The following is a 25899-nucleotide window of genomic DNA, read 5'->3' as shown; positions in this document are numbered from 1 at the left end:
AGGGGGCTGGGAATGAAGCAGCAGAAAGAACTGAGGTTCAGGAGTTAAGCTACCTTCAGCTCAGACCCCAGGCTACATCACACTTACGGAAGGACTGTGAGCAAGTCATGCAGCTACCCTGAGCCTCAGTTTTCCCTTATGCTAAATAGGGACAGTAAAATCCCTAGTGTTTATCCAATGCTTAACATCAAATGAAAATCACCAGTATTGGCACTGCATGGTATTAACACGATTCCGGGTAGATGGGAAGCCCTATGGCAAGGCTGTCGGTGCCTCTTCCCTGAGTCTGACCGCACTATGACCATCCTTGAGCAGGCAGTCTGACCAGTTGGTGGATATTTCCAAGGCTGTGCCCGCAGACCCAGGGCCTGGTCCCCTGTCCACTGGGGGCATGGTTGGTTTCCTCTACACCCCTCCTTAAAGTCCATGCCCTGTCCCCACCCTCCAGATGGAGCCAGAGCCAGCAGAGCCCCCTGCTGCAGCAGTCGAAGTGGCTAATGGCGCCGAGCAAACCCGGGTGGACAAAGCACCAGAGAGGCGGGCTCCGCTGAGCGCTGAGGAGCTGATGGCCATCGAGGACGAAAGCATCCTGGACAAGATGGTATGGCCAGATCTGGTGGACTAGGGGTCGGCAGGGGGCAGGAACCAGCAGCCAGCAGGTGGGTAACGACGGGTTCTATCTGCAGCTGGATCAGACGACAGAGTATGAGGAACGGAAGCTCATCCGGGCTGCACTACGTGAGCTCCGACAAAAGAAGAGAGGTAGAGAGCCACTTGCCCCACTCCAGATTCAGCTGCTCCATCGCCCGGCTGCTCCCCTTACGCTGGGGTCCATTCATGGACACTCTAGTTCAGTAAACTGCCCTACCCAGCTTCTTCTCTAGCCCCAGATGTTCCCTTGCCTCCTTCCCCCTGGATCCAGCTTCTCCCTTCCCTGGCCCCTTCTTTCCCCCTGGCTACCCCAGTTATACCATCCCCAACCAGCTTCTCCTCTCCTTCCTAGACCTAGTTACTCCCTTTCCTAGCTACTCCCCCTTGGATCCCATTGCTTCCCCAAGTGCTGCCGACTACTCCTACCCTGAATCCAAATACTCCTTCCCCCAGCTGCTTTTCTCTCCTTGAGAGCCACTGATGACCACCATAGCCTCTGCCCCCCACCCAGCTTCCCCTTCCCTGAGCACTTCCTGGACCCAGCTATTCTTTCCCTCAGATTCTAGATTCATTTGCTGCTCTAGATACTCTCTGAATCTGACTGCTTCCTCCAGGCCCCACTGATGACCACCTAGCCCCTGTGCCCACCCACCTACTTCTTTAGGTCCACTTACCCCTTTTGCCAGTTTCTCTCCTGACCACTCTTTCCCTGTATTGAATTACTTCTCAGGTACCTCCAATTACTCCCTCCTTGGATCTAGATATTTCTTCCTCCAGCTGCTCTTTTCCCACCTAAGACCCATTTAAAGACCCACTCAGCTACTAGCCTCACTCAGCTTCTTCCCTGAACTCTGCTACTTCCTCCCTAGATCTGCATATTCACTCTGGAATAAGCTACTCATTCCCACAGAAACTCCCTTCTTGGATCCAAATACTTCCCCTTTGAGTTTAGCTAGTCCATATTCCCCGTTTCTGCCTGAGTCCATTGCCACACACCACACCCCGCCCCCACCCCCGCCAAGTTATAGCTTTCCCCTCACCCTCAGCTACTCCTAGAGAGGGCCCTTGCCCCCTGTGTCTTCAGTATTTCTAACAAGTTGCCCTCCACCCCATCTTGTGTGCCCTGTGTGCCCATGCATATGTGCTGTGTGGGTGATGGGTGGCCCTTCTGGGCATGCATGGGGCATCCCCCCACCCCCGCCCAGACCAGCGGGACAAGGAACGGGAACGGCGGCTGCAAGAGGCACGGGCCCGGCCAGGGGAGGGCCGTGGCAACACAGCCACTGAGACCACCACGCAGCACAGCCAGAGGGCAGCCGATGGCTCAGCTGTCAGCACTGTCACCAAGACTGAGCGGCTCGTCCACTCCAGTAAGGGGGCCAAGCAGGGCTCGGGGCTCCAGGTGGGAATATAGCCACCCCACTGGCCCCATGCCTCACATTCTTCCTCTCATCCCCTGCCCCTCCAGATGATGGCACACGGACGGCCCGCACCACCACAGTGGAGTCCAGTTTTGTGAGGCGCTCGGAGAGTAAGGCCGCCTGGTGTCGCCCTGTGCCTGCCTGCCTGCCCACCTCCTCAGACTCTTCCTCAAGCTCTCTCTCCGTACCTTCATCTGTGTGTCTCTCTGTCCAGCAGTCACTTTCTCTTCTCTGCCTGTGGCTACCACCATCCCCCCCTCAACAGCCCCCTGCCCTATGTCCTGACGTCCAGCTGAAGCCCTCACGCTGCTCCTCTTCCCCTTTCTTGTAGATGGTAGCAGCAGCACCATGGTGCAAACCAAGACCTTCTCCTCGTCATCATCCAAGAAGATGGGCAGGTGAGCACAGGTACCCATCCCCAGACCACATGGAGTCAGTGCCACAGGGGACCTCACTGCACACCCATTCTACAGAGGGGTAGACCATGGTGCTGGAAGGTGATAAGCATACAGGCAGGGAGAGTCAGAGCAGGAATCAGGCCACTCCTGGTCCTCTTGTGATCTCACCTAATCCTCAACCACACCACTGGGGAGGCCAGAGACTTGCTCAGGGTCTCCCAGCTCTGAGTGGCAGCGATAACACTGAGCCCGTAGAGAGGACTGCCTGCCGCTGAGCTGCCTGATGGCCCTGCCCCTTCCCTGTGTCTGCAGACCACGTCCCATGTCACAGAGCACTTTTGCACCTTATTCCGTGAGGGAGGAGTACACCTCTATCCCACAGAGTATATCAGGGCTGGTAGGATCAGAATTCAGGCTGGGAACCAGAGGGGTTCAAGAACTCTGAGTCAGAAAGACCTGTGTTCAAGTTCTTGCACTGCCCCCCAAGCCCTCTGAAACCTGAGGCCAGAGGCCTCCCTCCCCTTGTGAAGTTAAAGATTTTTTTTTTTTTTTAATTTGACAGAGAGAGAGCACAGCGAAACGAAACACAAGCTGGGGGGACTGGGAGAGAGAGAAGCAGGCTTCCCGTCAAGCAGGGAGCCTGATGTAGGCTTGATTCCAGGACCCTGGGATCATGACCCGAGCCCAAGGCAGATGCTTAACGACTGAGCCACCCAGGTGCCCCTCCCCTTGTGAAGTTTAAAATGGCACATAGGAAAGGCTCAGTAGATATGAGCTATTATTATTACCATCATTCTGATTATGCTGGTGGGCATTATTAGTTGATAGTGCCCAGAATCTGAACTCACCTAGTAACTTGATCAGAGAGTGAGCCTTCTCAGAGAACTCCCCAGGGGCCAAGTCTGTTGAAAAGAGTGGCTCCCACCTTCTTGTCCTTTGAGCTTCAGTCTACTCTGCAAAATGGGTGTGATAAGGACGCCTCCCCTGCTGACCTGTGTTGCCGGTGGTGGATATACCGCAGGGTGTAGGGTACAACAAGACCCCTCCCTTGGCAAGTGGGGGTCGAGGCTCAGGAGGAGCCTAACAGTCGCCTCCCTACACCCCCAGCATCTTTGACCGCGAGGATGAGGCCAGCCCGCGGCCCGGCAGCCTGGCGGCACTCGAGAAACGACAAGCAGAGAAGAAGAAAGAGCTGATGAAGGCGCAGAGCCTTCCCAAGACCTCGGCCTCCCAGGCGCGCAAGGCCATGATTGAGAAGCTGGAGAAGGAAGGCGCCGCGGGGTGAGTAGCAGGGGGCGTGGCCGGGCGGGGCCAGAAACGGGAAGGCGCTGTGGGAGCTGTGCTGGGAGGGGCCTGAAGGACGGGGAAGGCGGGGCCTGGGACAGGCTGGATGGGCGGGCGGAGGCAGCGTCCCCTTTGGTGGTGTGACCCGGCCCTGCCTCACCACCACCCCCCCACGCCCCCACGCGCCCCTGCAGCAGCCCTGGTGGACCCCGCGCAGCCGTGCAGCGCTCCACCAGCTTTGGGGTCCCCAACGCTAACAGCATCAAGCAGATGTTGCTGGACTGGTGCCGAGCCAAGACACGTGGCTATGAGGTGAGCTCTATGAGGCCAGGCAGCCTAGCTTCTTTCTTCTCCCCACAACCCCCACCCCGCCGCTCTGCACCTCCCTCTTGGCAGAACTGCTTCTCACACCCTGTGCTTTTCACAGCCCCCGTGCCTGGCAGGGAGGATGGAAGCCCTCTTTGGGGATGAGGAAACAGGCTCAAAGAGGACACACAGCGTGCCCTAGATTCCAGAATAAGTGATTAAGTGGCAGGGCCTAATGAGCGGCCCAGGTTCAGAGCCAGACCTCACCCTTGGAGTCCCCCCTCATTGCTCTTGGAAATGGGAGTAGGGGAGCTGGGTAAATTTCTATAAGTAAGGGAAGGAGTGAGGGAAGCATGACCATGGTCTTAGCCGGGTGGTGCTGGGCCTCCTGGTTGCTCTGTGCCTATACGTAGCAGACGTGGGAGTTGACAAACTCAATTGAAGGATGCTCATGTTCCCACTGCCCAACCGCTGTGCAGCCTTGGGAAAGCTACAGGGCCTCTCTGACCCCAGTTGCCCTACGTCTGGAATGCCAAACGCTGGGGGCATAGAAGTTATGGGGAAGCTGACCAGTCCTTCCACCACCCGTACATAGCACGTGGACATCCAGAACTTCTCCTCAAGTTGGAGTGATGGGATGGCCTTCTGTGCCCTGGTGCACAACTTCTTCCCCGAGGCCTTCGACTATGGGCAGCTCAGCCCGCAGAACCGGCGTCAGAACTTCGAGGTGGCCTTCTCATCTGCAGAGTAAGTGTGGGCCCCAGCCCTGCTGGTGTCAGCTGGGCATCCGGGGCTGCGCATCTGGGCCAGGCCCAGCTGCCCCAAGGCCCCTTAGAGCTGGCCAGCTGCACTGTCAGACAGTGGCTGAGATCCCCCCTTCCCCAGAAAGCCCCTGTCCTCTCCACCCTGCCCACCCGCCGCTGAGCGTGCCAGGTGCCCGCCGGAACGAAGGAGCCGCCGGCCCGCCTACCAGCCCCGGCCAAGGCCCACCAGGTGGCCCTGTCCATATCCCCTCCATCCTCCCTCTGCCCCCTCCTCCCTCTCTCTCTCCCTTTCTCTGTCCTGCTGTCCTCCCACTATCACCAGAGCTTCCTGCTCCCACGGGATCCCGGCTGGAGATTCCAAAAGGAGGCTCCTGGCCCGGGCACCGTGCCCGCCCAGCCTATATAGGTGCTGCCAGAGGCTTATATAGGACATCAGCAAGCCCTCCACTTTGGAATCGTTACCCCGTCTGCTCACCTCACCCTCAGCACCCTCCATCTGTCTTTCCTTTTCTCCGTTTCTCTTTCTGGTTCCCCCAGATTTCTTCCTCTTGCCCCTCCCCACCTCCTCTCACGCCTCCCGCACCCCCCCTCCCTGGGGCACAGCCCTCCTCTCCGACCTCAGTGCCAACGCCATTGCCCCACACCCCGTTCCCGCTTGCCCCAAGAGTTCTCTGCACCTGTGACTGGTCTGGCCCCCCACCCCTGTCTGCATCGCACACCATTAGTGATGGGTAGTGAGCGGCACGTCCACAATGGGGAAGGGGCATGCGGGGGGGCCGGCCGACTGCAGCACTGAGAATGTAACTGAACTCTTGTCTCTGTGTGTGTGTGTATGTGTGTGTCTCTCTGTTCTCCTCCCCTTTCTCTTCTCTGCCTCTTTCCCCTCTTCCTCTCCCGGGCCCGGCCTCCCTCCCTGCCCCTTCCCGGCCCCCTACCCTCCCCAGGACCCATGCGGAGTGCCCGCAGCTCCTGGACACAGAGGACATGGTGCGGCTTCGAGAGCCTGACTGGAAGTGCGTGTACACGTACATCCAGGAGTTCTACCGCTGTCTGGTCCAGAAGGGGCTGGTAAAAACCAAAAAGTCCTAACCCCTGCTCAGGGGCCCCACGGTGAGAAACGCCGCCTCGCCCACCTGTGCTGTACGCTGGAATCTGCTCAGAGGGGCACAGAGAGAGACCCGGGAGGTGGGTGGGGGAAGCAACCGGACCCTGAGAAGAGCCGGAAGGAGCCAGACGTGGCCCTGTCTTCTGGTAGTTTGGAGCCTAGCCGGCAAGACCATTCTTCTAAAGGGGCAGTGATGACCCACATGAGTAGGACTGAGATGGAGCAAGCCCAGGAGGGAACCCCAGAGGAGGCACCTGACCCGGCCTGCAGGCCCAGGACAGCTATCTGAAAAAAGTGCAAACCGAGCTGGGATCTGAATGACAAGTTCAGGATAAAGGAGGGAAAGGGAGTCCCAGGCAGAGGGATGAGCTTATGCACAGGGCTGGGGTCGATAGGGAGAGAGAGCATGGCACACTTGGGAAGGGAAGGAAGTTTAGTCTGGATATGAAGGGGAGAAGGGGCCACAGGAGTTTGAACTTCCTCCTGAGGATGAGAGTCATAAAAGATTTCCAAACAGAGAAGTAATGTATGTGGTCTGGTTAGCATTCTAGAACAATGCCTGGATGAGGGATGGGAAGGGAAGGAATGGGCTAGATAGCTGAAGCAGCTTAATAAGAAGTAGACAGGCTTCCTGATGTATCCAGTTAGGGAGAGAGAAGGAGGCTCAAGGAATCTGCTAGGCCTCCAGTTTGGGCACTAGGGATCTGGTGGTGCCACACTCATTGGAGAGCTCAGGAGTGGGGCCAGTGTAACAGGAAGATGTTTCTGGATCTGGATCTGGATCTCTACACCAGCTCTGGCATTTTCTCTCTAGTCACCTCACCTCAGGGCCACAGAATTCAGGTCCTGAGCTAACTGTCCATTCCAGACGAGCTGCTCAGAGAAGGAGAAAGGTGGCTCGGCCCTGGAGGTTTTAGGTCAGAGACAGGGCCAGAAACCGGAACTCCAGACTCCCCACTTAGCAGCTGTTTTCCTTACCCCATCACTTTTCCCACCTGTTGTGTAGAGAGAAGAAAAGACAAAGGCTCAGAGGGAGCAAGGGGATTGCCCAAAGTAATGTGAGTCAGGGACAGAGCTAGCCGTGCACTCAGATGCCCCACGGGGCCTGGAGCCATGTGGGGGGCAGCCCACATGTGCACACATATACCCAGAGAAGCCATGCAGGTGAGGGGAGGATGGGCTTGGTTCTGTCTCCAGGTCATATATGGACTTAGGAGCTGCTGCCCAGCAGGCTGGCCTGGAAGGAGAGGGGCCAACCCAGCCCTGATCCAGTTGGAAAGTGTGACTCAGCCGTGCTGTTGCTCGAATTGCCCTGTGTTTGGCCTGTCACTGGGGCAGCTGGAGCCCTGAGCTGTGAGCCCCAGTGTAAACAATGGCTTTATAAGGTCTCCAGGGAAGACACCAGAGGCGGGAGGGAGCTCCACATTGGGGAGCCCGGGATCCCTGGGGTGATAGCCACAGCTTGAAGAAGATGCAGAGAGAGGCTGCCTCTTTCCCCATAGTGTAGCCGGGGAAATGAATCCAGCCTGGGGCAGACATGATCCCAAGGGCACATAGCACATCAGCAACAGAGTCAGAAACCCCCTCATTCATCCTAAGTGCTCCCAAGGTCTCCAGTGAGGCAGAGAACTTGTTGCTATAGAGATGGAGAAACTGAGTCACAGAACAGGGCAGAGCTTTATCTAGCACACACAGCTGATCAGGGGTACAGCCTGGACTGAAACAGAGGTCTCCTGCCTCCCAAGCTGCTTCAATGAAGGAGTCCAGGTGAGCTGGGAGTAGGCCCCAGCCCTACCATGGTCCCAAGGTTTGACCTTGAGGGCACAAGATGGGAGGAGGTAGTCCTGGGCCCTTTGGTGTGTTGGCAATAGGAACAATTCCTGCCCTTTTGCCTTCCCTGCCAAAGGAAATTCAGTTAACATGGTCATGGTAGGGAGCAAGGCAGAAAAGGTCTTGCTTTGGGAGAGGAGGGGAAATGGAGCCAAGGAGCACACTCCAGCTTTAGAGCTCTGGGGCTGTCAGATGCTGCCGCCCATTGACTCCAGAGTGGGGAGATGGCTCCTGCAATGGGAAGAGGGGGCTCCAGGCAAGTGTCAGCAGCCAGGACTGGGGTGCTTGAGTCCCAGGAGGCCCAGCCCTGCACCTACTAAGCTATGGGGCTTGAAACATGACTCCTGGTCTGTGACTCAGTTTCCCTATCTGTAAAGTACAGCTAGCACTCTGGAGGGTGACAGAAGGGCGGTCCCACTCGAGCATGTTGTAGATGGTCCTGGCTGTTTTGGTTGGGACCCTCATCTGCCTCCCCTGCTCTAGCCAAGGCAGGTGGTAAGGGTTAAAGAACTTCCCCCCCCACACACATGCATACACTCGCTGTCCTCCATCTCATGTAGTGAGATTGTCCCCTGGTGCAAGGACAGGAGTTCCCCGGCCTCTCTGCAGGAGGTTCCAGGCCAGGCATCTGAGAGATAATCCAGGGCACAGAGGGTTAACAGGGGCGGGTCCTGACTGCAGAGAAAGATTTCCCGTTGGTAAGGCCCCACTGGATCCAATGGCCCAACCCAGAGGCTTGTGCGAGCTGGAGTGTGCCATTGAGGGTGTGTAGGAGGTGGCCCTCCAGAGAGAACATGGGTGGAGTCTGGAGGCAGGACCCCCCCCCCCCCCCCGGGCTAGGGGTAGAGACAAGGACCTGCCCAGAGTTGGAATGGAGCATGGTGCTCCTCTCCCATCTCCACCTCCGCCTGCCTGGCCTGGCTCCCCATAGTGATGCTTCTAGGCTTCGGTGAGTGGGGCCTGGGGTTTCCTGTCTTCCCCGAAAGCTTTTACCCCTTCAGTCAATCAAGAATCTGGAGTTTATGGAAGACCAACAGGCTGCAAGCAGTGAAAAGACCTCCAGGTAGAGGGTAGCCGCAGGAGGCGGGGTCGGCGCTGACAACCACCCCGTGCCCCCTCCCTGCAGGATGCTGGTGGACTGCGTGCCTCTGGTGGAGGTGGAGGACATGATGATCATGGGCAAGAAGCCCGACCCCAAGTGCGTCTTCACCTATGTGCAGTCGCTCTACAACCACCTGCGGCGCCACGAGCTGCGCCTGCGCGGCAAGAACGTCTAGCCTCCCTGCCCGCACGGCCCGCCTGCGGCAAGCTGCCCCCACCATCCAGCACCATCCCCTCCCTGTGCGCCTGCCCACTGCTGCCCTGTCTGTTGCGACACCCTCCCCTGCATACACACGCTGCGTTTTGATAAATTATTGGTTTTCAACGACCCTGACTCCTCTCTGCCTCTCTTGGGGTTGTTAAATTTATGGCAGCTTGGCAAGGCGTGCACACATCCCCATTCCAGCAGCCAGGTATTTGGGGATGCTGGGCCTTTCGGGGGTATTATGGGGGCTCCTATTCCCCACCCTCCCGCAGCAAGGAAGGGGTCGAGTCTCAGTTAAGGCGGAAGAGGATTTAATTGAGCTGGGTAGGGAAGAAAGAGGGGTTAGGAGGAAACCCCAACTCCATCTCTGCCGGCTCAGGGACGAGGCGTCGGCCCTCAGCGAGGGAGGTGCTCCCGGGACGCTGAGCGCTTCATTCTGTCCCCAGGGCTCAGGCGGGTGAGGAGGTGGGCCCGCGTCCCCGGACCTAAAGGTCAGGGCGGTCCGGAGCGCCTTCGGCGGGCTTGGCGGGCGCCCGTAGGTACTCAGGGGGAACAGGTTCGTCGGGCGCCGCCTTGCGGTAGAAGCCGAGCTCCTGCACCAGCTCATTGATCTCCTCGCGGGTCATTTCGCTGAGTGGGATTCGCTGAAGTAGAGGAGGGGTGGGGTCAGTGCGCCTCGCCCCGACACCCCCCCCACCCCGCCCCCGCCCGGCTTCCAAGCCTCACCTCCAGTTCTTCGTAGCGGTGGCCCAGCAGGACGAGCTCTGGGTCGGCCCCTGGAAGGTGTTTCATTACCAGGTTGTGACTGGAGTTGTTAAGGCGTGTAGTGGTGACCCGAGGCTGGTGGGGTCTCCCGCCTATGAACAGCAGGTGAAGAGCACTGCCTCTTTTACCCAGGTAGGGCAGGGATCCCCCATTTACACGTGAGGAAATTAGAGTTCAGAGAAGTAAAGGGCTCTCTTCTCCGTTCCCGTGTCTGTGGCAGTCATCAGTAGTCAATTTCTCTTGCCTACCACCTAGGAATTCTCTGGGCAGTCACTATCAATTCCACTTCTCAGATGAAAACCATTTGTCATCCCTATCTGTGAAGTTAAGTGGAAGGAGATTCTCCCAGATCCTCCTCCCCATCCTCCCTCCCCCACAACAGAAAAAGGATACTATAAAGGGATGTCCTGGGTGACAAAGGCCTTCACCTGGGGAAGAACCAGAGAATCAGACCCCGACCCCCTCCAGATACCGACAGGAAACTGAAGCCTGCTGAGGTCACACACTCTTGACTCCCACCCCAGGGAACTTCCCCTCCAGCCAATCTGTAGGACTGTGTTACCCATCCCTCAAGGGGCTCAGTGGAGACAGAGCTGGAGACCCCTTTCTTCAAACTTACCTCCTTCAGGAGCACCTGGCTGGCTCAGTCAGTTAAGCATCTGGCTCTGGATTTTGGCTCAAGTCATGATCTCAGGGTTGTGAGATGGAGCCCTGAGTCGGACTCTGTGCTAGGCGTGGAGCCTGCTTAAGATTCTCTCTCTCCCTCTGCCCCCCCCCCCAACCTATCTCTTAAAAACACAAAACACACACACACACACAAAACTTACCTCCTTCAGGCGATTCAGCTGTCATCCCCCACAGGTCTGGAGGGGGACAAAATCAGATAGGTCAGGAATCCTTCATATCTGCCCAATAACACCCTCAAGACCATTTCACTCTCCTCCCAGAGTTGGATGAGGCTGTGGATTACCTTTGAAACAGAAGTTCCCTTATGACAGAAGGGGGGAACTCTGTACAGGGGCTTACAGACATCAGGTAAAAGAGGAGCAAGACCAGTGACCCAAAGGCACTTACCAGCCTTGGGGCTCTTGCCTGCACACCTTACTGACTGTTGACTCACTCCCAATGCCCAAAAGAAATGATTACTTCTCTCAGGCAGCAGAGACCTGGGCCTGGACTTTGGCCCCTAGAACCTCAGGGTGGAGGCAGACCAGAAGGGAACAGCTCTGAATTGCCCTGGGAGACCCCGTTAGAGATACCTGCCATCTGGTCCCTACCTAGCCCCATGCAGAGCTGGGCCTCCATCTGGTTGCTTCTGCAACATGGGAGGATGTGTGGGCCCCTCCCTGCACTCCCAGAGGGGAGAGACACCTCCCAGCCGGAGTCCAGACCCCAGGACTATTCTAGTCCTCCTTCCTCCTCCCCCTCCTTCTGTCAGACAAAACTAAGGCCCATAGAGGATCTGTGATGATTCAAGTCACACAACCAAACAGGGACTCTGACGGGTAATTTCCTCACAGAGGAGGATGGGGGTCTGCTGCAGAGTAAATGTTGGTAATGCAGTTGGCTTTTGCATAGTGGGGCAAGCGCCCAGAAAGTCTTCCCTCTCTCGGGGAAGGGAGACACAAACCGGAACTGGGGTGGGGGAGGAAGTCCAGGAAAAAGTGGAGTGATGGGAGGATGTAAAGTTAGGCTCCAGAGGACAGGTTTGGAAGAGTCACAGGCCGGGAGTAGAGTCAGGGGACGGGGCCAGTGTGTCTGGGGGCCCGCTGTCCAGCCGGATGGGAAACTAGGGAGGAGTTCGGGTTTCCAGGCCGCACGATCGGGTGTCTCAGGCTTCCACGGTGGTGGGTGCTGGGGCGTCCTGAGGCTGGGGAGCGGGAGGGATGGTCCCGGCCCTGAGGGGGACTTGGGAGTCAGGAGGGTCCTGGGGCCAAAGTGAGCGGTGATTCCAAAGCTAAGGGGCCAGAGGTTTGGGCGCAGTGGTCCCTGAGCTAGGGACCAGAGCACTTACCTCTACCCGGGCTCGGGCCAGGCCGTGCAGACGGTTCCAGTCGGGCCGGAAGGTAGTGACGGCGGCCGCGAGTGCCGCGAGAAGCAGCAGCAGGGGCGGTGGAGGCAGCGGGAGGTGCATCGGGACCGGGCTGAAGATGATCCGCAAGCTAAAGGCGAACGGCCGGGCCACTGCGCCACGTCTGGGTCCGCCGGCTGGCCCCGCCCCGCCCCGCCCGAGCCCCCGCCCCGCCCCGCCCGAGCCCCCGCCCCCTAGGGAACCACGCCCCGAGCTGTCAGTCTCCGCCCCAGGGCCGGCTCTGGGGCCTTCAGCTCTCTTCCGGCAGGGTTTAGAATCTTTTCTGGTTCGGGATCTTCTCTGGCCCTTAGGCCTTTATATTCCCAGCCGCAGGAGTGTCCACGCCGACCGAGAGCGCAGACGCTACGGCGGGATGCGGCCAGACAGTGTCCCCTTACGCCGGCAGGGGGCGCGGGAGGGATGCGGACGGACCAGGGAGTTTCTGGGCCAGCCACTTGACTTGAAGATAGGGAAACTGAGGCTGGGAATTCTTGTTTGTGTCTTTTATTTCTTTGGATGAAATTCCGATCTGGGTTTCAAATCCCTGGAGCACACATTATGGCGGAATGTGGGATATTACGTACTCTGTAGGGGCTGGAAGGATAAAAGGGTTAATACACATAAAGCCCTTTAGAACAGTACCTGGCACAGTGTTAGCTTTCATTATTTCATTTCTTACCTCATAAAAGCCCCATGAAGGGCGCCTGGGTGGCTCAGTTGGTTAAGCGACTGCCTTCGGCTCAGGTCATGATCCTGGAGTCCCTGGATGGAGTCCCGCATCGGGCTCCCTGCTCGGCAGGGAGTCTGCTTTGCCCTCTGACCCTATCCCCTCTCATGTGTTCTCTCTCATTCTCTCTCTCTCAAATAAATAAATAAAATCTTAAAAAAAAAAAAAAAAAAGCCCCATGAACTCCGTTTTGCAAGTTAAGAAACAGGATCAGAAAGGTAGACCGATGACATTGTGAATCTGGGAATTGAACCTGAAACGTCCCTGTGCTCGTCTCATCAAACCAAAGATGACTAAATAAGGACGCCACGTTCCCTCTTTAAGCCTGAGGCAGACACAGCAAATTGATCACAGTGCTCTTTGCTATTGAATCTAAACTGGGAATCAGAATCCTTCTTAACATCAAGCCAAAGCTGCATTATGACTTTCATGGACCCTTAGGTATTTTTGCCTTCCTGGGCCTTTTCCTCCATTAAGGCATTTTACAACTGCCTTAATTAAAATAATAATAATAATAATAATAATAATCCTGGCTGGATTCATTATTATATGTTTATTTTTTCTTCCAATTTTAAAAGAAATGAAAATTAAAACATGTTCATGACCTCTAAAAGTATCATGGGTCCTGGGCACTAAGCCTAATGGATTAAGTCAGGTTTGCACAGAGCCCTTTGCTTATACCCTGCTACCTCACATTCATTGACTTGATTGTAAAGATAAAATAATAATGGGCTTAGAGTTGTTATTTAATACCCATTCCTTGTAAATACATCAGGGCACTGTAACTATAACTGGTTTTGTCCAGACTATTGACATGATAAACAATGTCTACACTCTATTTACTGCTATGGAAGTGTGAATTCATCCAAGCTTTCTGAGGGGCAATTTGACTCAATAAATCAAAACCCTAAAAACATTTCTGCCACCCAGTCATTTCACTTGTCAGGATTTGGCTCAAAGTAACCATCAGAAAAGGGACCAATTTTCAGGTTAAGTTTATCAAAACACTGTTTAACCAGCCATGGTTGTAGGGCGCCTGCCCTGGCTCAATCTTTAGCGCCCAAGGCATGGGCTGCATCCATAGGAGGAGCTGCTGAGCAGTTGCTGGGCACTGGACTCCCTGGGCCTTCTGGATTTCACGTTTTGAGGTGTAGATCTGTGGAAGATAAGGCAAAACTGGAGTTTCTCTGAGGAAGAGAAAATTCCACCTGTGGACTGCAGCATCCCCTCCTGCCTAGGAGTTTCCAGACAGCTGGCCTGCCCCACAGATTTCAGACATGCCTTACTGGCCTCCACAGTTGCATAAACCATTTTTTGCAATAAATCTCTTTATGCATTAAAAAAAAAAAAGGGATGCCTGGGTGGCTCAGTCAATTAAGTGTCTGCCTTCGGTTCAGGTCATGATCCAAGGGTCCTGGGATCAAGCCCCGCATTGGGCTCCTTGCTCAGTGGGGAGTCTCCTTTCCCTCTGCCTCTGCTGCTCCCCATGCTTGTGCTCTCTCTCTCATTCTCTCTGACAATAAATAAATAAAGTCTTAAAAAAAAAAAGTTATGTGAGCAGTTCCAAAAGAGCATCAAAATATTAAAAAAATAAATTAAAATAAATTTTTAAAAAATACTGTTTACAATGGTGAAAAACTGGAGACTCAACCTAAGCATGTCTCCTCAGGGAATGAGTTAAATAAATGATGGTACCTCCATAGGATAGAAAATCATGCAATTGTTTTAAATGATGCGGCATTGTGTTGAACAACATGGAGAATGTTCATAGTTATGGTATGAAAATTTTTTTTAGGCTATAAAACAGTAATATCAGTTGGGAGTTGTGATGCTCTGGGCTGCAAGTCACAGATACCCCAAGTTAACTGGCTTAAACAATAAAGGAAATCTGTTGGCTCAAATAACAAAAAAGTTCAATGGCAGGGAGGGCTTCAGGTCAGGTTTGATCTGGTTGATAAAGTCCCCAAGACCTGATTTCTCTCCATTCTGCCTTCCATAGTGTCAGCTGGTCATTAAGCCAGTTACCTACATGGTATCAAGATGGCTGCCAACAGTGACCAGGACCACAGACTTCTTCATTCATATCTAATGAAGGGGAGATGATCTTTTTTGGTAAGCTTCTCAGAAGAGAAAGCAAGCTTTCTTTCAAAAAATCTCTTTATATCTCACTGGTCCATCCATGATCCAATCCTGTGGCTAAGGGAATGGAAATAGCTCATTGGCTTAACCAGCTGAGACCCATTCCAGGAGCCCGTCTAGGATATGGGCTTCAACAGATGTTGTAGCATCAACAGAGTAGCCAACCAATTTTATAAAATATGTATATATAGATATATATGCCTAGCCCAAATCACAAAATCTAGATGGAAACAACCCAAGAAGTCAAAATAGTCATCTCTTGGTAGATGAAGTTATAGGGTGAAGCTTTTCTCCTTTATACTTTTTTTCTGTATTGTCTATAATAATTATGTATTATCTAAATACAAACAGTAAACTTTGTTTACAGAAATAATGGGTCAAATGCCATGGATTCCCTCAACCCTAGCCCATACCCCAGCAAGGCAAGAGCCTCAGAGTGGCTGAAGCCGGAGGCCCCATGGAGCCTGTGGCCTTTCTGCTGACAGAGCCAAACCTCAGTGCCTCATGGACCCACATTGTTCACTGGACAGATGCCACCAAACCACTCGCATTGCATTAACCTAGATGCTGTGGCCTAGAGGGGCCACAGCCTGGGCTGCTGGGGGTTGACTAGCCAGCCAGTGGAACCAGTGGTAGAGACACTAGCCACAAGAGTACCGGGAACATTCTGGCATCAGCACTCATGGGAGGCCCAGGTTGTCCCTGAACAGATCTCTACTTTTAATCCATGCCCTTATGTGGCATTTTGTAATCTAGGCTAGCAGCCTTCCTCGGGTGGGGCTGGGTTTGGGGTTTAGTCTGTAATGGGATTGGGGTCAGGGTCAGCCCTTGGCCTAAAGCCAGATTTAGAACTGAGTCTGGGGCTGGAGTCAGTTCAGGGCTCAGTCAATAATTGGGCTTGGACCTCAGTCTGTGACCAAGATCAAGGCTCAGTCTATGACTACATTCAAGGCTCAGCCTTTGACCAGATTCGATCAGTGCACAGTCTGAAACGAGGGCTCAGTGTGTGACCAGTGTTGTGTGACCCAGGGTTAGACCTCATTTTGAAGACAGGATTCTATCAGTGATTTGGCTCAGGGCTCAGTCTGTGACCAAAATCATAGCTCAGTCTGCCATCACGTTCAGGATTTAGTTAATGGCTAGACTCTGAGCTCAGTCTAGACCTGGGGTTGGGGCTCAGTCTAAAATCAAGGGTTAGTCTGGACTGGGGTTAGAATTCGGTCAATGACTATGGCTCAGGCTTAGACAGAGAATCAGGGCTCAATCTGGGTCCAGAATCAAGGTCTCAGTTGGGATCAGCCTTAGTCAGACTTGGATCAGGCTCTGTACATGGGTAGAGTCAGGGCTTGATCTAAGACTATGGTCAGGGTAGGGTATAGGGTCAGTCTTGGCATGGGATAAGGCCTTTTGGTTAACACCAAAATTGGGGCTCAAATTGGATCTGGGATCAGGGCCAGGGTTTCTATGCTCTGTTCTGAGCTCCCGAAAAGCAATTTCTGGTACATGAGCGCCCAGGGCAGGTTGGCATGCAGGAAATGAGAACCCCCCGGCAAGCTTATGTTCTTGCAGTAAGCCTCGCCTTTCCTGCCGAAGCCGGTGTCCTAGAGTCTTCTAACCTACATGGCTCTGCTGCCCAAGATCCCCTCGCACCAGAATAAAAATAGCCACTCACTTCAGAGCAGCTGACAGCGGGTGCTGGGCTGCCTGGGAGGAGGGGGAGCTGAGGAGAGGGAGGAGGGATGCCTGAGCGCAGCCCCAGCTGTGTGACCTTGGGAAAGTCACTCCTGCTTAAACCCATTTCCCGTGGGGCAGAATGGGAGCTGAGGATGACACCTGCCCCGGAGGGGGAGAATGAGGAGACAATGACGTAACATGTGGTACTCGGAGCAATAAAGAACCCTGGAGCGAAGGGAGGAGAAGTGTTCCTCCGTGCCCTGTATGCTTCCTCCTCACAGAAGCCCTCCTTAATGCTTCCCTCTTCTACCTTCCTACAGGACCCTATGGCACACTCTACATCTCAAGAGATTTATTTATCGGCTAGTGGCCACAGTGTGACCTCCGTCCCTGTGGGCCTGGGTCAGGGTGACCAGGGAGTGAAAGGAAGGAGGACAGGCCCTTCTGTATCATTACCATCCTCAGGTGGCTCAAGGAAGAGGAGGAGGAAAGAGAAAGTCTCTCTCCCTTCCCCGCTTATGATGGGTTTACTCTGAGCCAAAGGACCACGAGGGCACATATCCAGATTTTGCATCCTGTCATACATAGCCTGGACCTTTCATGCTCCATTCTTTTGCCCCTGCTCCTCCCTCTGCTTCCCAGGGCATTTCTCCTTTTTTTCAATTTGGCAACACTGACTCTCCTTCAAAGGAGGAGTTCAACAGTCACTTCTATGGGGGAGAATTATCCACTCTCTCCCTGGGAACCCCATGTTCTATCCCCTAATGGCTGTGTAATCCCTAGAGCTCAGTTTCTTCCTCTGTCGAATGGGGATCTTATTACCAGCCTCCCAGGGTTACTATGGAGAGTGAGATAATTTGTCAATCACCAGCTCCCTCCTTTCCTATTCCTGACCTGAACAGCCTGAAGGGTAGCACTAAGAGTTTCCAAGGGGGGGGTGGGGATTGGACAAGATGTACCCTCTGCCTCAGCACACCACCCCCCTACTCCCCGGAGTGAGGACAGGGAGGGAGCCAGGAGGGGCCTTTGGAGACAGCCGTCTCCAGGGGGGCGGTTCTCCCTGGCAGCTGCCCCCAGCCTGCCGCCCAGAGCCCCAGAGCCTGTTATCAACCTCCTTAGTCATCACACCAGGAGCTCAAATATAGCTCTTACCCTGCTCCCTTCTCAACCAGGGTCCGCCCCCCCCCCCGCCCCCTTCTCCTGGCAAAGCCAAGTCTGGGTCTCAGAGCCCCTGTCCCTTCCCCCCAGGAATGCAACTGACACTGGCCTCAGTTTCAGCATCCACTAAATGGGCAGGTTGGAGCAGATGATAATGGTGGTGATGCCAACTGCAGAGCTGCTGCCCTCGCCGAGAGCTCGCTTGTGCCCGGCTCTGTGCTAAACACTTCAGATATATCCTCTTGTTGAATCTTCACAGCAACCTTAGGAGGTATCTACTGTTTTTATCTCCCTACACAAATCAGGAATCTGAGCGACCTCCCCAGGTAAGCCAGTGGCAAGGCCAGAAACAAAGTCCCCTGTGGGATCTGACTTCAGGGAGGGACGATGACGGGAAATCCTGGGCTGCCCTGCAGTGTGCAGCAACCCTCTGCACGCTCATTTGCATGACATTTGCCTGGCTTCCAAAGGACACTGATGTCCCTGTCTGAGCTGTGGATGGCTGAGCTCTGCGACAGGCCCCAGGGACTGGGATCTGCCCCCTCCCCAACTTCCGGGCTTGCACTGGAGGCCAGTACTCACGGGGCTGGGGGGGGCTCCTTCCTCCATTTTCTCATCTATACAATAGGAGTCAGACGACTGGGCAGGGTAAGTCCAAATTTTCCTTCCCTCTCTGGTGGCCTGAGTCCCACCACCATCTCTTCTTCTATCAACGGAACAGCCCAGGTGCCTCCCTGCCCCCATCTCTCCTCCACTGTTACTCTCACCCTCATCCCAGTGACCACCATCGCTTCACTCTACTACCTCGACCATCACCAACAGCTGTACCTTTGTTATCACCTCCACGACCTCCATTTACCCGAAACATCACCAGCACCTCCATCATCAGTGTCGGTCCTCCACTTCCATTATCAGAATTCCGTACGTCATTATCTCCACCACAGTCACCTCCCCTGTAGCCACTCATCACTTCCACCATCCTTCATCACCCCAAATCCTTTCTACTCCAGGGCCCTAACATGGTCTGGGGCTCCGCCCCTGCAAATTCCAGCCTCACAGAACTGCTGGCTGGGAAACACAGACTAGACCCCGAGACAGTCTAGCAGAGGGGGGATTCCCATCCAGGAGAAGGAGACGAGGCATCTGTCCATGCAGCTTTCATGCAGGGGACCACACAGGCCCATGAGGCTACAGAGGTGACCGTGGACCACCAGCGTACAAAAACTCTGGGTACAAAACTCTGGACATTTTCTGGCTACACTGAGTGCGATCATTCCTCTCGAAGCAATCCAGCAATTCTGGAGAAATCAGGATCTCAGGGACTACCTAGCAGATAAGAGTGAGAGAGGGAAGAAGGCAGAAATCAGAGGGCCCACAGTCATCCCTGGCCACAGCTGAGCCCTGTCACTCATTCACTCTCCTCACTCACTCACTGAGTCATCGGTTCATTCAGCAAATATTTCCCTGGACCCTGTGCTGGGTCCTGGCCATCGAAGTTTCCCGGGCCTGTTTTTCACCTTCCTGCCAGTCTGTTCCCCCACTGCTGGGCCTTTCTCCACCCTAGTTCCCTCCCTTCAGACACCCCAATTGGCTCCCATGGGTCTTGGGTCACTGAGAAAGCTCCCTTTCCTCACTGAAACTCTTGAGACCTCCCCAGCTCACCCGGTGAACTTGAGCTAATCCCTTACCCGAACCACACCCAGTGAATACTGGAGAGAGAAAAGCTGAGAGGGGCTGGGCTGTGAAGACATCCAGGACAGGTGGCCAGGTGTCTGCCGAATAGCAGGGGACGGTGGTGAGGCTGGGATGGGAGGGGACTCCAGTGGCTGGAGCCTGAGTGTATGGCTCTGGGATGGGAAGGATAGAGCCAGGCAGGGGCGGGCACCAAGGACCGAAAATGGGGCAAAGGTGGGGGCCAAAGCAAGCCCTGGGCTGGCAGAGAGTCAGGAAGCTCACAGGATCATGGCAGGGTCTCCCTCTCGGTTGTGTCTGCGGCCCTGGAGAGGGTGCTGACCTCTGAGCTACCTGTCTCTACGTTGTCCCTCAGGTGTGTCAATACCCCACCTTTGAGTGAGGACCAGCCAGGCCTACGGCAGGAGGGCGGGGGCAGACAGGCAGCCTCCTCCATGTCTCCAGTTGGGACCCAAGCCAGGCCAATGGGCACATTCTCCACCCTGCCCCATGGCCATTTCAGCCTCAGCAGTCAGCTTGAAGGGTTCCCAGAGTGTAGGCCACCTTGCCTTGGCCACCTCTAGGTTGGGAAGTAGGTGCCTGTGTCTTTAAATTCTCAGCAGGTTGAAACGGCTGATGACATCACTGGTTCCCGGGAGCGGAGGAGCAGGAGCCTGAGCCCAGGGAGCCCAGGCTGCTAGGGGCTGCAGACATGGAGGGCCAGAGCAGCAGCAGTAGCAGGAGGCCAGGCACCCGGGCTGGCCTGGGACCCCTGCCCGTGCCCGGGCCCCATGGGGTTTCCCAAACTGGGGCACCCTCCAAGGTAAGACCCCTGAAACCTAAACCCCCATCCCTGATCCGTGGTCCCACACAGCCCCACGCACCGCAGGCACTCTGGTGCCCCTGGCTGAGGGGTGGGCACTCTCCTCTGCCCACTAGCAGGGGCTAGGCAAACAGGGCACTCTGGGGGCTGAGGGGGCAGTGATGGGACACCCAGAGAGAGATGGAGTTAGCCATCTCCAGGAGCCCCCAGGAGAGCCCTGGACTGGGTGTCAGGGGATCCAGCTGTGCTCCAGGTTTGCTGTGTGACCTTGGGCAAGTTGCTTGTCCTCTCTGAACCAATGCAAAATGAGGAGGCTTGTCCCTGAAGACTAAAATGGTGACATCTGGGATGTCTAAGTTGTTAGTGCTGGAGGCGGTGTGGTGGTTGGGGGGACACTTGGAGCCAAGGAGGATGCCCAAAATGCAGCCTCAAAGAGCTAAGTTTGAGGAGGAAGGTGGAGGCAGAGTTTCAGGTTCTCTGAACCGAGAAGGACACAGGACACAGACAGAGCTGCACGTCTGGAGGCAGGGATGGGGCCACCTCAGGGCGGGTGTAAACCTTCTGCCCTCCCTGGCGGAGGACGTTTTATCCTGTCTTCTGGAGACAGGGGCATCAGAAAGAGAGGACAGATGGGAAAGAGAGAGGAGGTCCCCACAGGGCCTCATGTCCCCCCACTCCGCCTACCAGACAAAAGGAGGATACCTGCTTGCCTGTCCTCAAAAGTGGGGGAGACAGGGGAGACAGTGCAATTGGGCACAGAGAAGTGAATGCCAGGATCAGTAGAATCCTGCACTTGCTCTGAATGTTAGAATCACACTTGATGAGGACAGACTATTCCATGGAGCTCGAATGGAATCCTAGCAAATGTTCGGCTCATAAATGCAGAGAGTAGGAGACCCAGGCTTCTCAGGAGCAAGGTGTGGCTAGGGACCCTTTACCAGATTTCTTCATTTTACAGACAAAAACTGAGGCCCTGGGCAGAGGGGTGCTTGCCTAAGGGGACATGGAGCTGGGCTTGGAATTGACATGGCTAGTCTTAACCCTGCTCTTGCTCCTATATGGAACCCTGGGAGTGGGTGAGGAAGACAGAGAGGACCGTGACCAAGGAGTTCACGATGCTTGGCAGGGAAGAAGCTGACGGTTCCTGGAGGAACTGTGGAGGAAAGGAGAGGAATAGGCTAGACCCAGGGTGTCCAGAGAGAGCAGATCTGGGGTGTTAGCCCTTAGCCAGGGGAGCAGGAGGAAATGCAGAGAGGGCTGCCCAGGGAAGCTGGCTCCAGGCGCCCAAACTCCAGCATGGCCAGGGAGTGGGTGTCAACCAGGAAGGCAAGGAGAGAACCCTTGGGTTCAGGCTCACACCCTGCCTCATTTGAGGTGGGCTCTTAGGTTCCCCATCTATGAGAGGTGTCAGACTTGAGGGAGGGGTAAGGTTCTGCATCCTGTTTCCTCCAAAAGAGAAGCTGATTTGCAACAGAATGGATTGCGGTGAGAAATTAGGAAGAACTTCCTTGCAAAGATATGCCTTTCTTAGCTAGATGGAGTCTGCTGGGGTCTCTATGGAAGTTGGGGCCCAAGCCCCTGGTTAGGGTTACCCTGAGTCTTTGACTTGTCTTCTGCAAGGTGGACTCAAGTTTTCAGCTCCCAGTGAAGGAGAAGGCGGCCCCAGTGCCCTCGGAACCAAGGTTGGCTCTAGCAGCTGTCGGGCCACGAGCCGCTCTGGCACCTTCCACAGAGGGGCCGAGGTTGGCTCTGGCGTCTCCTCGACCCACCCTGGCTCCACTGTCTACCCCTGGAGGGCAGAAGACAGCTCTTGCCCGCCGCAGTTCCAGCCTAGCTCCAACACCCGTGGGCCAGTTAGTCATGTCTGCCTCAGCTGGGCCGAAGCCGCCTCCGGTGACCTCAGGCTCAGTCCCGGCTCCAGCACCCATGGGGCAGGTGGTGATGTCCGCCTCGGCAAGGCCGAGGCCTCCCCCAGCCACCCTGAGGCCCAGGCTGTCTCCAACGTCCAGGGACCAAAAGCAGGTGCCACCTGCCTCCGTGGGACCCAAACCAGCACTGGCTGTCTCAGGCCTGAGCCTGGCCCTGGCATCTGAGGAGCAGCCCCCACAACCCCCTTCCAACTCTTCCCTAGTGCCCAGTCCAGTTTTGTCATCCTCTCAGGACCAGGCCCTGGCTCCAGCTTCTGTGACGTCAGCCTCGGCCTCTGTCGGATGGACACCAGCTAAACAGAGGGATGCCCCAGCCCCTAAACCTCTCCCCTCTTCCGAAGAGCATCTCCAGCCTTCAGCTCAGGCATCTGGTCCTGCGGGCTCCACATCCTTAATCCAAACCCCCCCAGACCCCTGGATCTCCCCCTCCTTCAGAGCCCGGCCTGAGCCCCCCCGCAGCAGCCCCGAGGATCCTGTCCTGCCCCGGCCACCCCAGACCCTGCCCCTGGATGTGGGCCAGGGCCCTCCAGAGCCTGCTTCCCGTTCCCCAGGACTTCTGTCCCCCACCTTCCGGCCAGGGGCCTCCTCGGCCCAGACTGTGCCCCCACCTCTGCCCAAGCCACCCCGGTCTCCCAGCCGTTCTCCCAGCCGCTCCCCCAACCGCTCCCCCTGTGTGCTCCCAGCCCCTGAGGCGGCCCTCCCCAGGCCTGGCACCCAGGGTGCAGGGCCTAGTGGGCACTTGAGCCCCAGTCTTCAGCCCCGCGAAACTCCAGCTCCGGTCACCACCTCCCCTTCTACCTCCACCTCATCATCCTGTTGGTCAGCTCAGCCTACCTGCAAGAGCGACCCTGGCTTCTGGTGAGGGGGCCTTCTCCCAAGAAAGATTGGTGGGGCTCGAGCTCTGAAACTAGCCATCTTTCCAGGGTGGCTTACCCTACACTACCCCAGTTTACTTCCCTGAGGAAGATTCTTTGGGGGTACTGGGCCTACTCTGGGACCCTCAGGAGACAGCATCTTCTCCTAAGGGACTTGCCCACCCCTGCCTCAATCGATCTCCTCTGGGAGAGTCTGGTAGGAGGGATCCTGGGCCCACTGTCCTCCTTCCGAGAGCTTACACCCACACCTGCCTCAGTTTATTTCCCCAGAAAGAGCCCTGTGGGAGGGAGGGAGGAGGAGGGAGTGGTGCCCAGTGGTAACCCCTCCTATACCCCCACCCCCAGGATCACTGTGGTCACGTGGAATGTGGGCACGGCCATGCCCCCTGACGACGTCACATCCCTCCTCCACCTGGGCAGCAGCGGTGATGACAGTGATGGGGCAGACATGATTGCCATAGGGTGAGGGGGCCGGGCGGGTGGACCCCACTCTGGATCCCTCGTGCCTCCCAGACCCTTGCCCATGGGAAGGGCTTCTAGGGCACCCCCAACCCGGCAGCCGCCTCAAACCCACCCCCAGGTTGCAGGAAGTGAACTCCATGATCAACAAGCGGCTCAAGGACGCGCTCTTCACAGACCAGTGGAGCGAGCTCTTCATGGACGCACTGGCACCCTTCAACTTCGTGCTGGTAACGTCTCCCTCAGCCCCTGGAAGGGTGGAGCCCCTTGGATTCCCGGCCCTAGCTCTGCATTGATTCACTGTGGGGCCTGCTGGACCTCTGTTGCTGGGTCCGCGAAATAGGAGGATGGAGGAGACTGGGGGAAAGCGCACAGGAGGGCGGGGGTTGTGTGCGGTCCCTCAACCTCGTCGCCTCCCGCCGCAGGTGAGTACTGTGCGGATGCAGGGCGTCATCCTGCTGCTGTTCGCCAAGTACTACCACCTGCCCTTCCTGAGGGACGTGCAGACTGATTGCACGCGCACTGGCCTGGGTGGCTATTGGGTGAGCATGGGAGCAGCCCGGGACGGGACAGGGCCCTAACGGGTCTATCGATTAGTCCTCCGGGTCCTCCACGCACTGGCAAGGTCCCCTCCCCATGCTCCACCCCTTACTCTGTCGCCTGTCTCTCCCCAACCCCGCCCAACACCCCATACCATTTTCTAGACCCAGCCCCCTTCCTGTCCCTGCCCCATCCCAGGGTTCCCCTCCTTGCCGTAGAACCCACCCCTCTCTAAGCCTCTTCCACCCGGCTGGCTGGCCTCGCCCCTCTCTATGCCCCGCCCAGTGCCTCATCTACTTGCCTAGGCCCCGCCCATGACTCGATCAACCATATCAACCATGTCTCCCAAGGGCAACAAGGGTGGAGTGAGCGTGCGACTGGCGGCCTTCGGGCACATGCTCTGCTTCTTGAACTGCCACTTGCCAGCGCACATGGACAAGGCAGAGCAGCGCAAGGACAACTTCCAGACCATCCTTAGCCTCCAGCAGTTCCCGGGGCCCGGGGCGCACGGCATCCTGGATCACGAGTATGGGCTCTGGGCGGGACCAAGTGGAGCTTGGGCGGGGCTAGTGAAAGAGGAGGTGGGCCTCAGAGGCGAGAGTCTCAAAAATTTGGCCACAGGAACCTGAGTACCAGCCTGGGTAGGCCTTGCGGGGAGAGGCAGAGCCTATGGCGGGGGGGAGGGGGGGTGGGGGTGGGGGTGGCCCGCCTAAACTACATCTAGGAACACGAATGCTGGTAAGTTTGATGGAGGACAGAAACTGCAGGGTGGAGCTTTGCTGAGGGGCAGGGCCTTGCTGAGGGTCCAATCAAACTTTGTTCTAGATCTGCATCCCCCTGCCTTTCCTTGGCGGGCTGGAGGGTCTGCAGCCACCCACCCCACCCACTGCATCATCGCAAGGGGCATCCAGTGCTGTGGGTTGGATGGGGGTGAAGAAGGATCTGGGTTGGGCTCTTTCACCCCATGGACCCTGCTGACCCCCACCCCCGAACAGCCTCGTGTTCTGGTTTGGGGACCTCAACTTCCGCATCGAGAGCTATGACCTGCACTTCGTCAAGTTTGCCATTGACAGCGACCAACTCCACCAGCTCTGGGAGAAGGACCAGGTGCAGAATCCCAGCCCGCACCCTAAATGCCAAACACACAGAGCATGACCCAGCACACTTTTGCATACTACTAGGCTCTGGCTCTTGCCTTCACCTGTCCTGTCCAAGCTGTTGTCCAATTCTGCCCTTTTGGACCTTCACAGCTCAACATGGCCAAGAACACCTGGCCCATCCTGAAGGGCTTCCAGGAGGGGCCCCTCAACTTTGCACCCACCTTCAAATTTGATGTGGGTACTAACAAATATGATACCAGGTGAGCTCAGCACTGGGATGAGGTGGAGACATGGGCTGAGGTCTTCTGGATAGGGAAGAAAGGGAAGAGGATTGGCAAGAAGCAAGGCTGGGGGCTGTGCCTCAAACCCCAGCCCCTGAAACTTGGGTCACCCCTGCCTACTTCAGTGCCAAGAAGCGGAAGCCAGCCTGGACAGACCGTATCCTGTGGAAGGTCAAGGCTCCGTGTGTGGGTCCCAGCCCCTCAGGACGGGAAAGCCACCGCCTCCAGGTGACCCAGCACAGCTACCGCAGCCACATGGAATACACAGTCAGTGACCACAAGCCCGTGGCTGCCCAGTTCGTCCTGCAGGTGAGTCCTGGCCCCATCCTCCCGTCATGACATCCCCAGGTCCAGCTCAGCATCCCATGGCCCACCAGTAAGCCCTTGCACCTGCCCTCAGCAGCATCCATTCACTGCAGCGGAGTGGGAGTGGGTTATGATCTCCATTTTTAGATGAGGAAACTGAGGCTTAGAGACACGGCATCACATCAGGGTCACACAGCTGGTAAACAGAAGAATTAGGATTTGAACCCAAGCTAGTCTGTTTTCAGAGTCCATGCCTTCTTCACTAATCCCTAACTCTGTTTTTCTGATAAAGGATTAAGACCACTTTTTTTTTTAAA

At 56.0% G+C, this 25899-nt stretch overlaps 3 protein-coding genes across 15 annotated transcripts in view; 2 read left to right on the top strand and 1 right to left on the bottom strand.

Annotated features, from left to right (window-relative positions):
- SMTN (smoothelin) overlaps positions 1-9188 on the top strand; it is a 23312-nt gene extending 14124 nt beyond the window's left edge. For 6 of the 11 annotated variants that reach the window (XM_081801806.1, XM_006733510.3, XM_081801805.1 and 3 more), the window contains 9 exons: positions 449-601; positions 687-762; positions 1857-2021; positions 2120-2182; positions 2404-2470; positions 3578-3751; positions 3949-4066; positions 4656-4807; positions 8886-9188. In XM_081801806.1, coding sequence (XP_081657932.1) covers positions 449-601; positions 687-762; positions 1857-2021; positions 2120-2182; positions 2404-2470; positions 3578-3751; positions 3949-4066; positions 4656-4807; positions 8886-9036 — 1119 coding nt within the window. In that variant the 3' untranslated portion in view covers positions 9037-9188. Of the gene's footprint in view, positions 1-448; positions 602-686; positions 763-1856; positions 2022-2119; positions 2183-2403; positions 2471-3577; positions 3752-3948; positions 4067-4655; positions 4808-5768; positions 5935-8885 lie in introns of all 11 variants that reach the window. The other 5 variants (XM_006733511.3, XM_031028390.2, XM_081801807.1 and 2 more) reach the window with 4 other exon arrangements.
- A 171-nt stretch (positions 9189-9359) lies between these two features.
- On the bottom strand, positions 9360-12058 carry SELENOM (selenoprotein M). Its single transcript, XM_006733508.3, has 5 exons — positions 11845-12058; positions 10658-10693; positions 10224-10258; positions 9792-9870; positions 9360-9709 (listed from the first exon to the last, which is right to left on the bottom strand). The coding sequence occupies exons 1-5, from the start codon at positions 11962-11964 to the stop codon at positions 9551-9553; spliced, it is 429 nt and encodes a 142-aa protein (XP_006733571.2). The 5' UTR covers positions 11965-12058; the 3' UTR covers positions 9360-9550.
- Positions 12059-19907: 7849 nt separating this feature from the next.
- INPP5J (inositol polyphosphate-5-phosphatase J) overlaps positions 19908-25899 on the top strand; it is a 9796-nt gene continuing 3804 nt past the window's right edge. The window contains exons 1-9 of one of the 3 annotated variants that reach the window (XM_006733505.3): positions 19908-20093; positions 21714-22879; positions 23242-23358; positions 23477-23585; positions 23781-23897; positions 24246-24421; positions 24891-25002; positions 25146-25255; positions 25402-25585. In XM_006733505.3, coding sequence (XP_006733568.2) covers positions 19983-20093; positions 21714-22879; positions 23242-23358; positions 23477-23585; positions 23781-23897; positions 24246-24421; positions 24891-25002; positions 25146-25255; positions 25402-25585 — 2202 coding nt within the window. In that variant the 5' untranslated portion in view covers positions 19908-19982. The remainder of the gene's footprint in view (positions 20094-21713; positions 22880-23241; positions 23359-23476; positions 23586-23780; positions 23898-24245; positions 24422-24890; positions 25003-25145; positions 25256-25401; positions 25586-25899) is intronic. The other 2 variants (XM_031028385.2, XM_081801792.1) reach the window with 2 other exon arrangements.

This window comes from Leptonychotes weddellii, chromosome 13 (assembly GCF_054177405.1).
Source record: "Leptonychotes weddellii isolate Sample4059 chromosome 13, ASM5417740v2, whole genome shotgun sequence".
NCBI lineage: Eukaryota > Metazoa > Chordata > Mammalia > Carnivora > Phocidae > Leptonychotes > Leptonychotes weddellii.
This window is presented reverse-complemented; position numbering and strand designations above follow the sequence as displayed.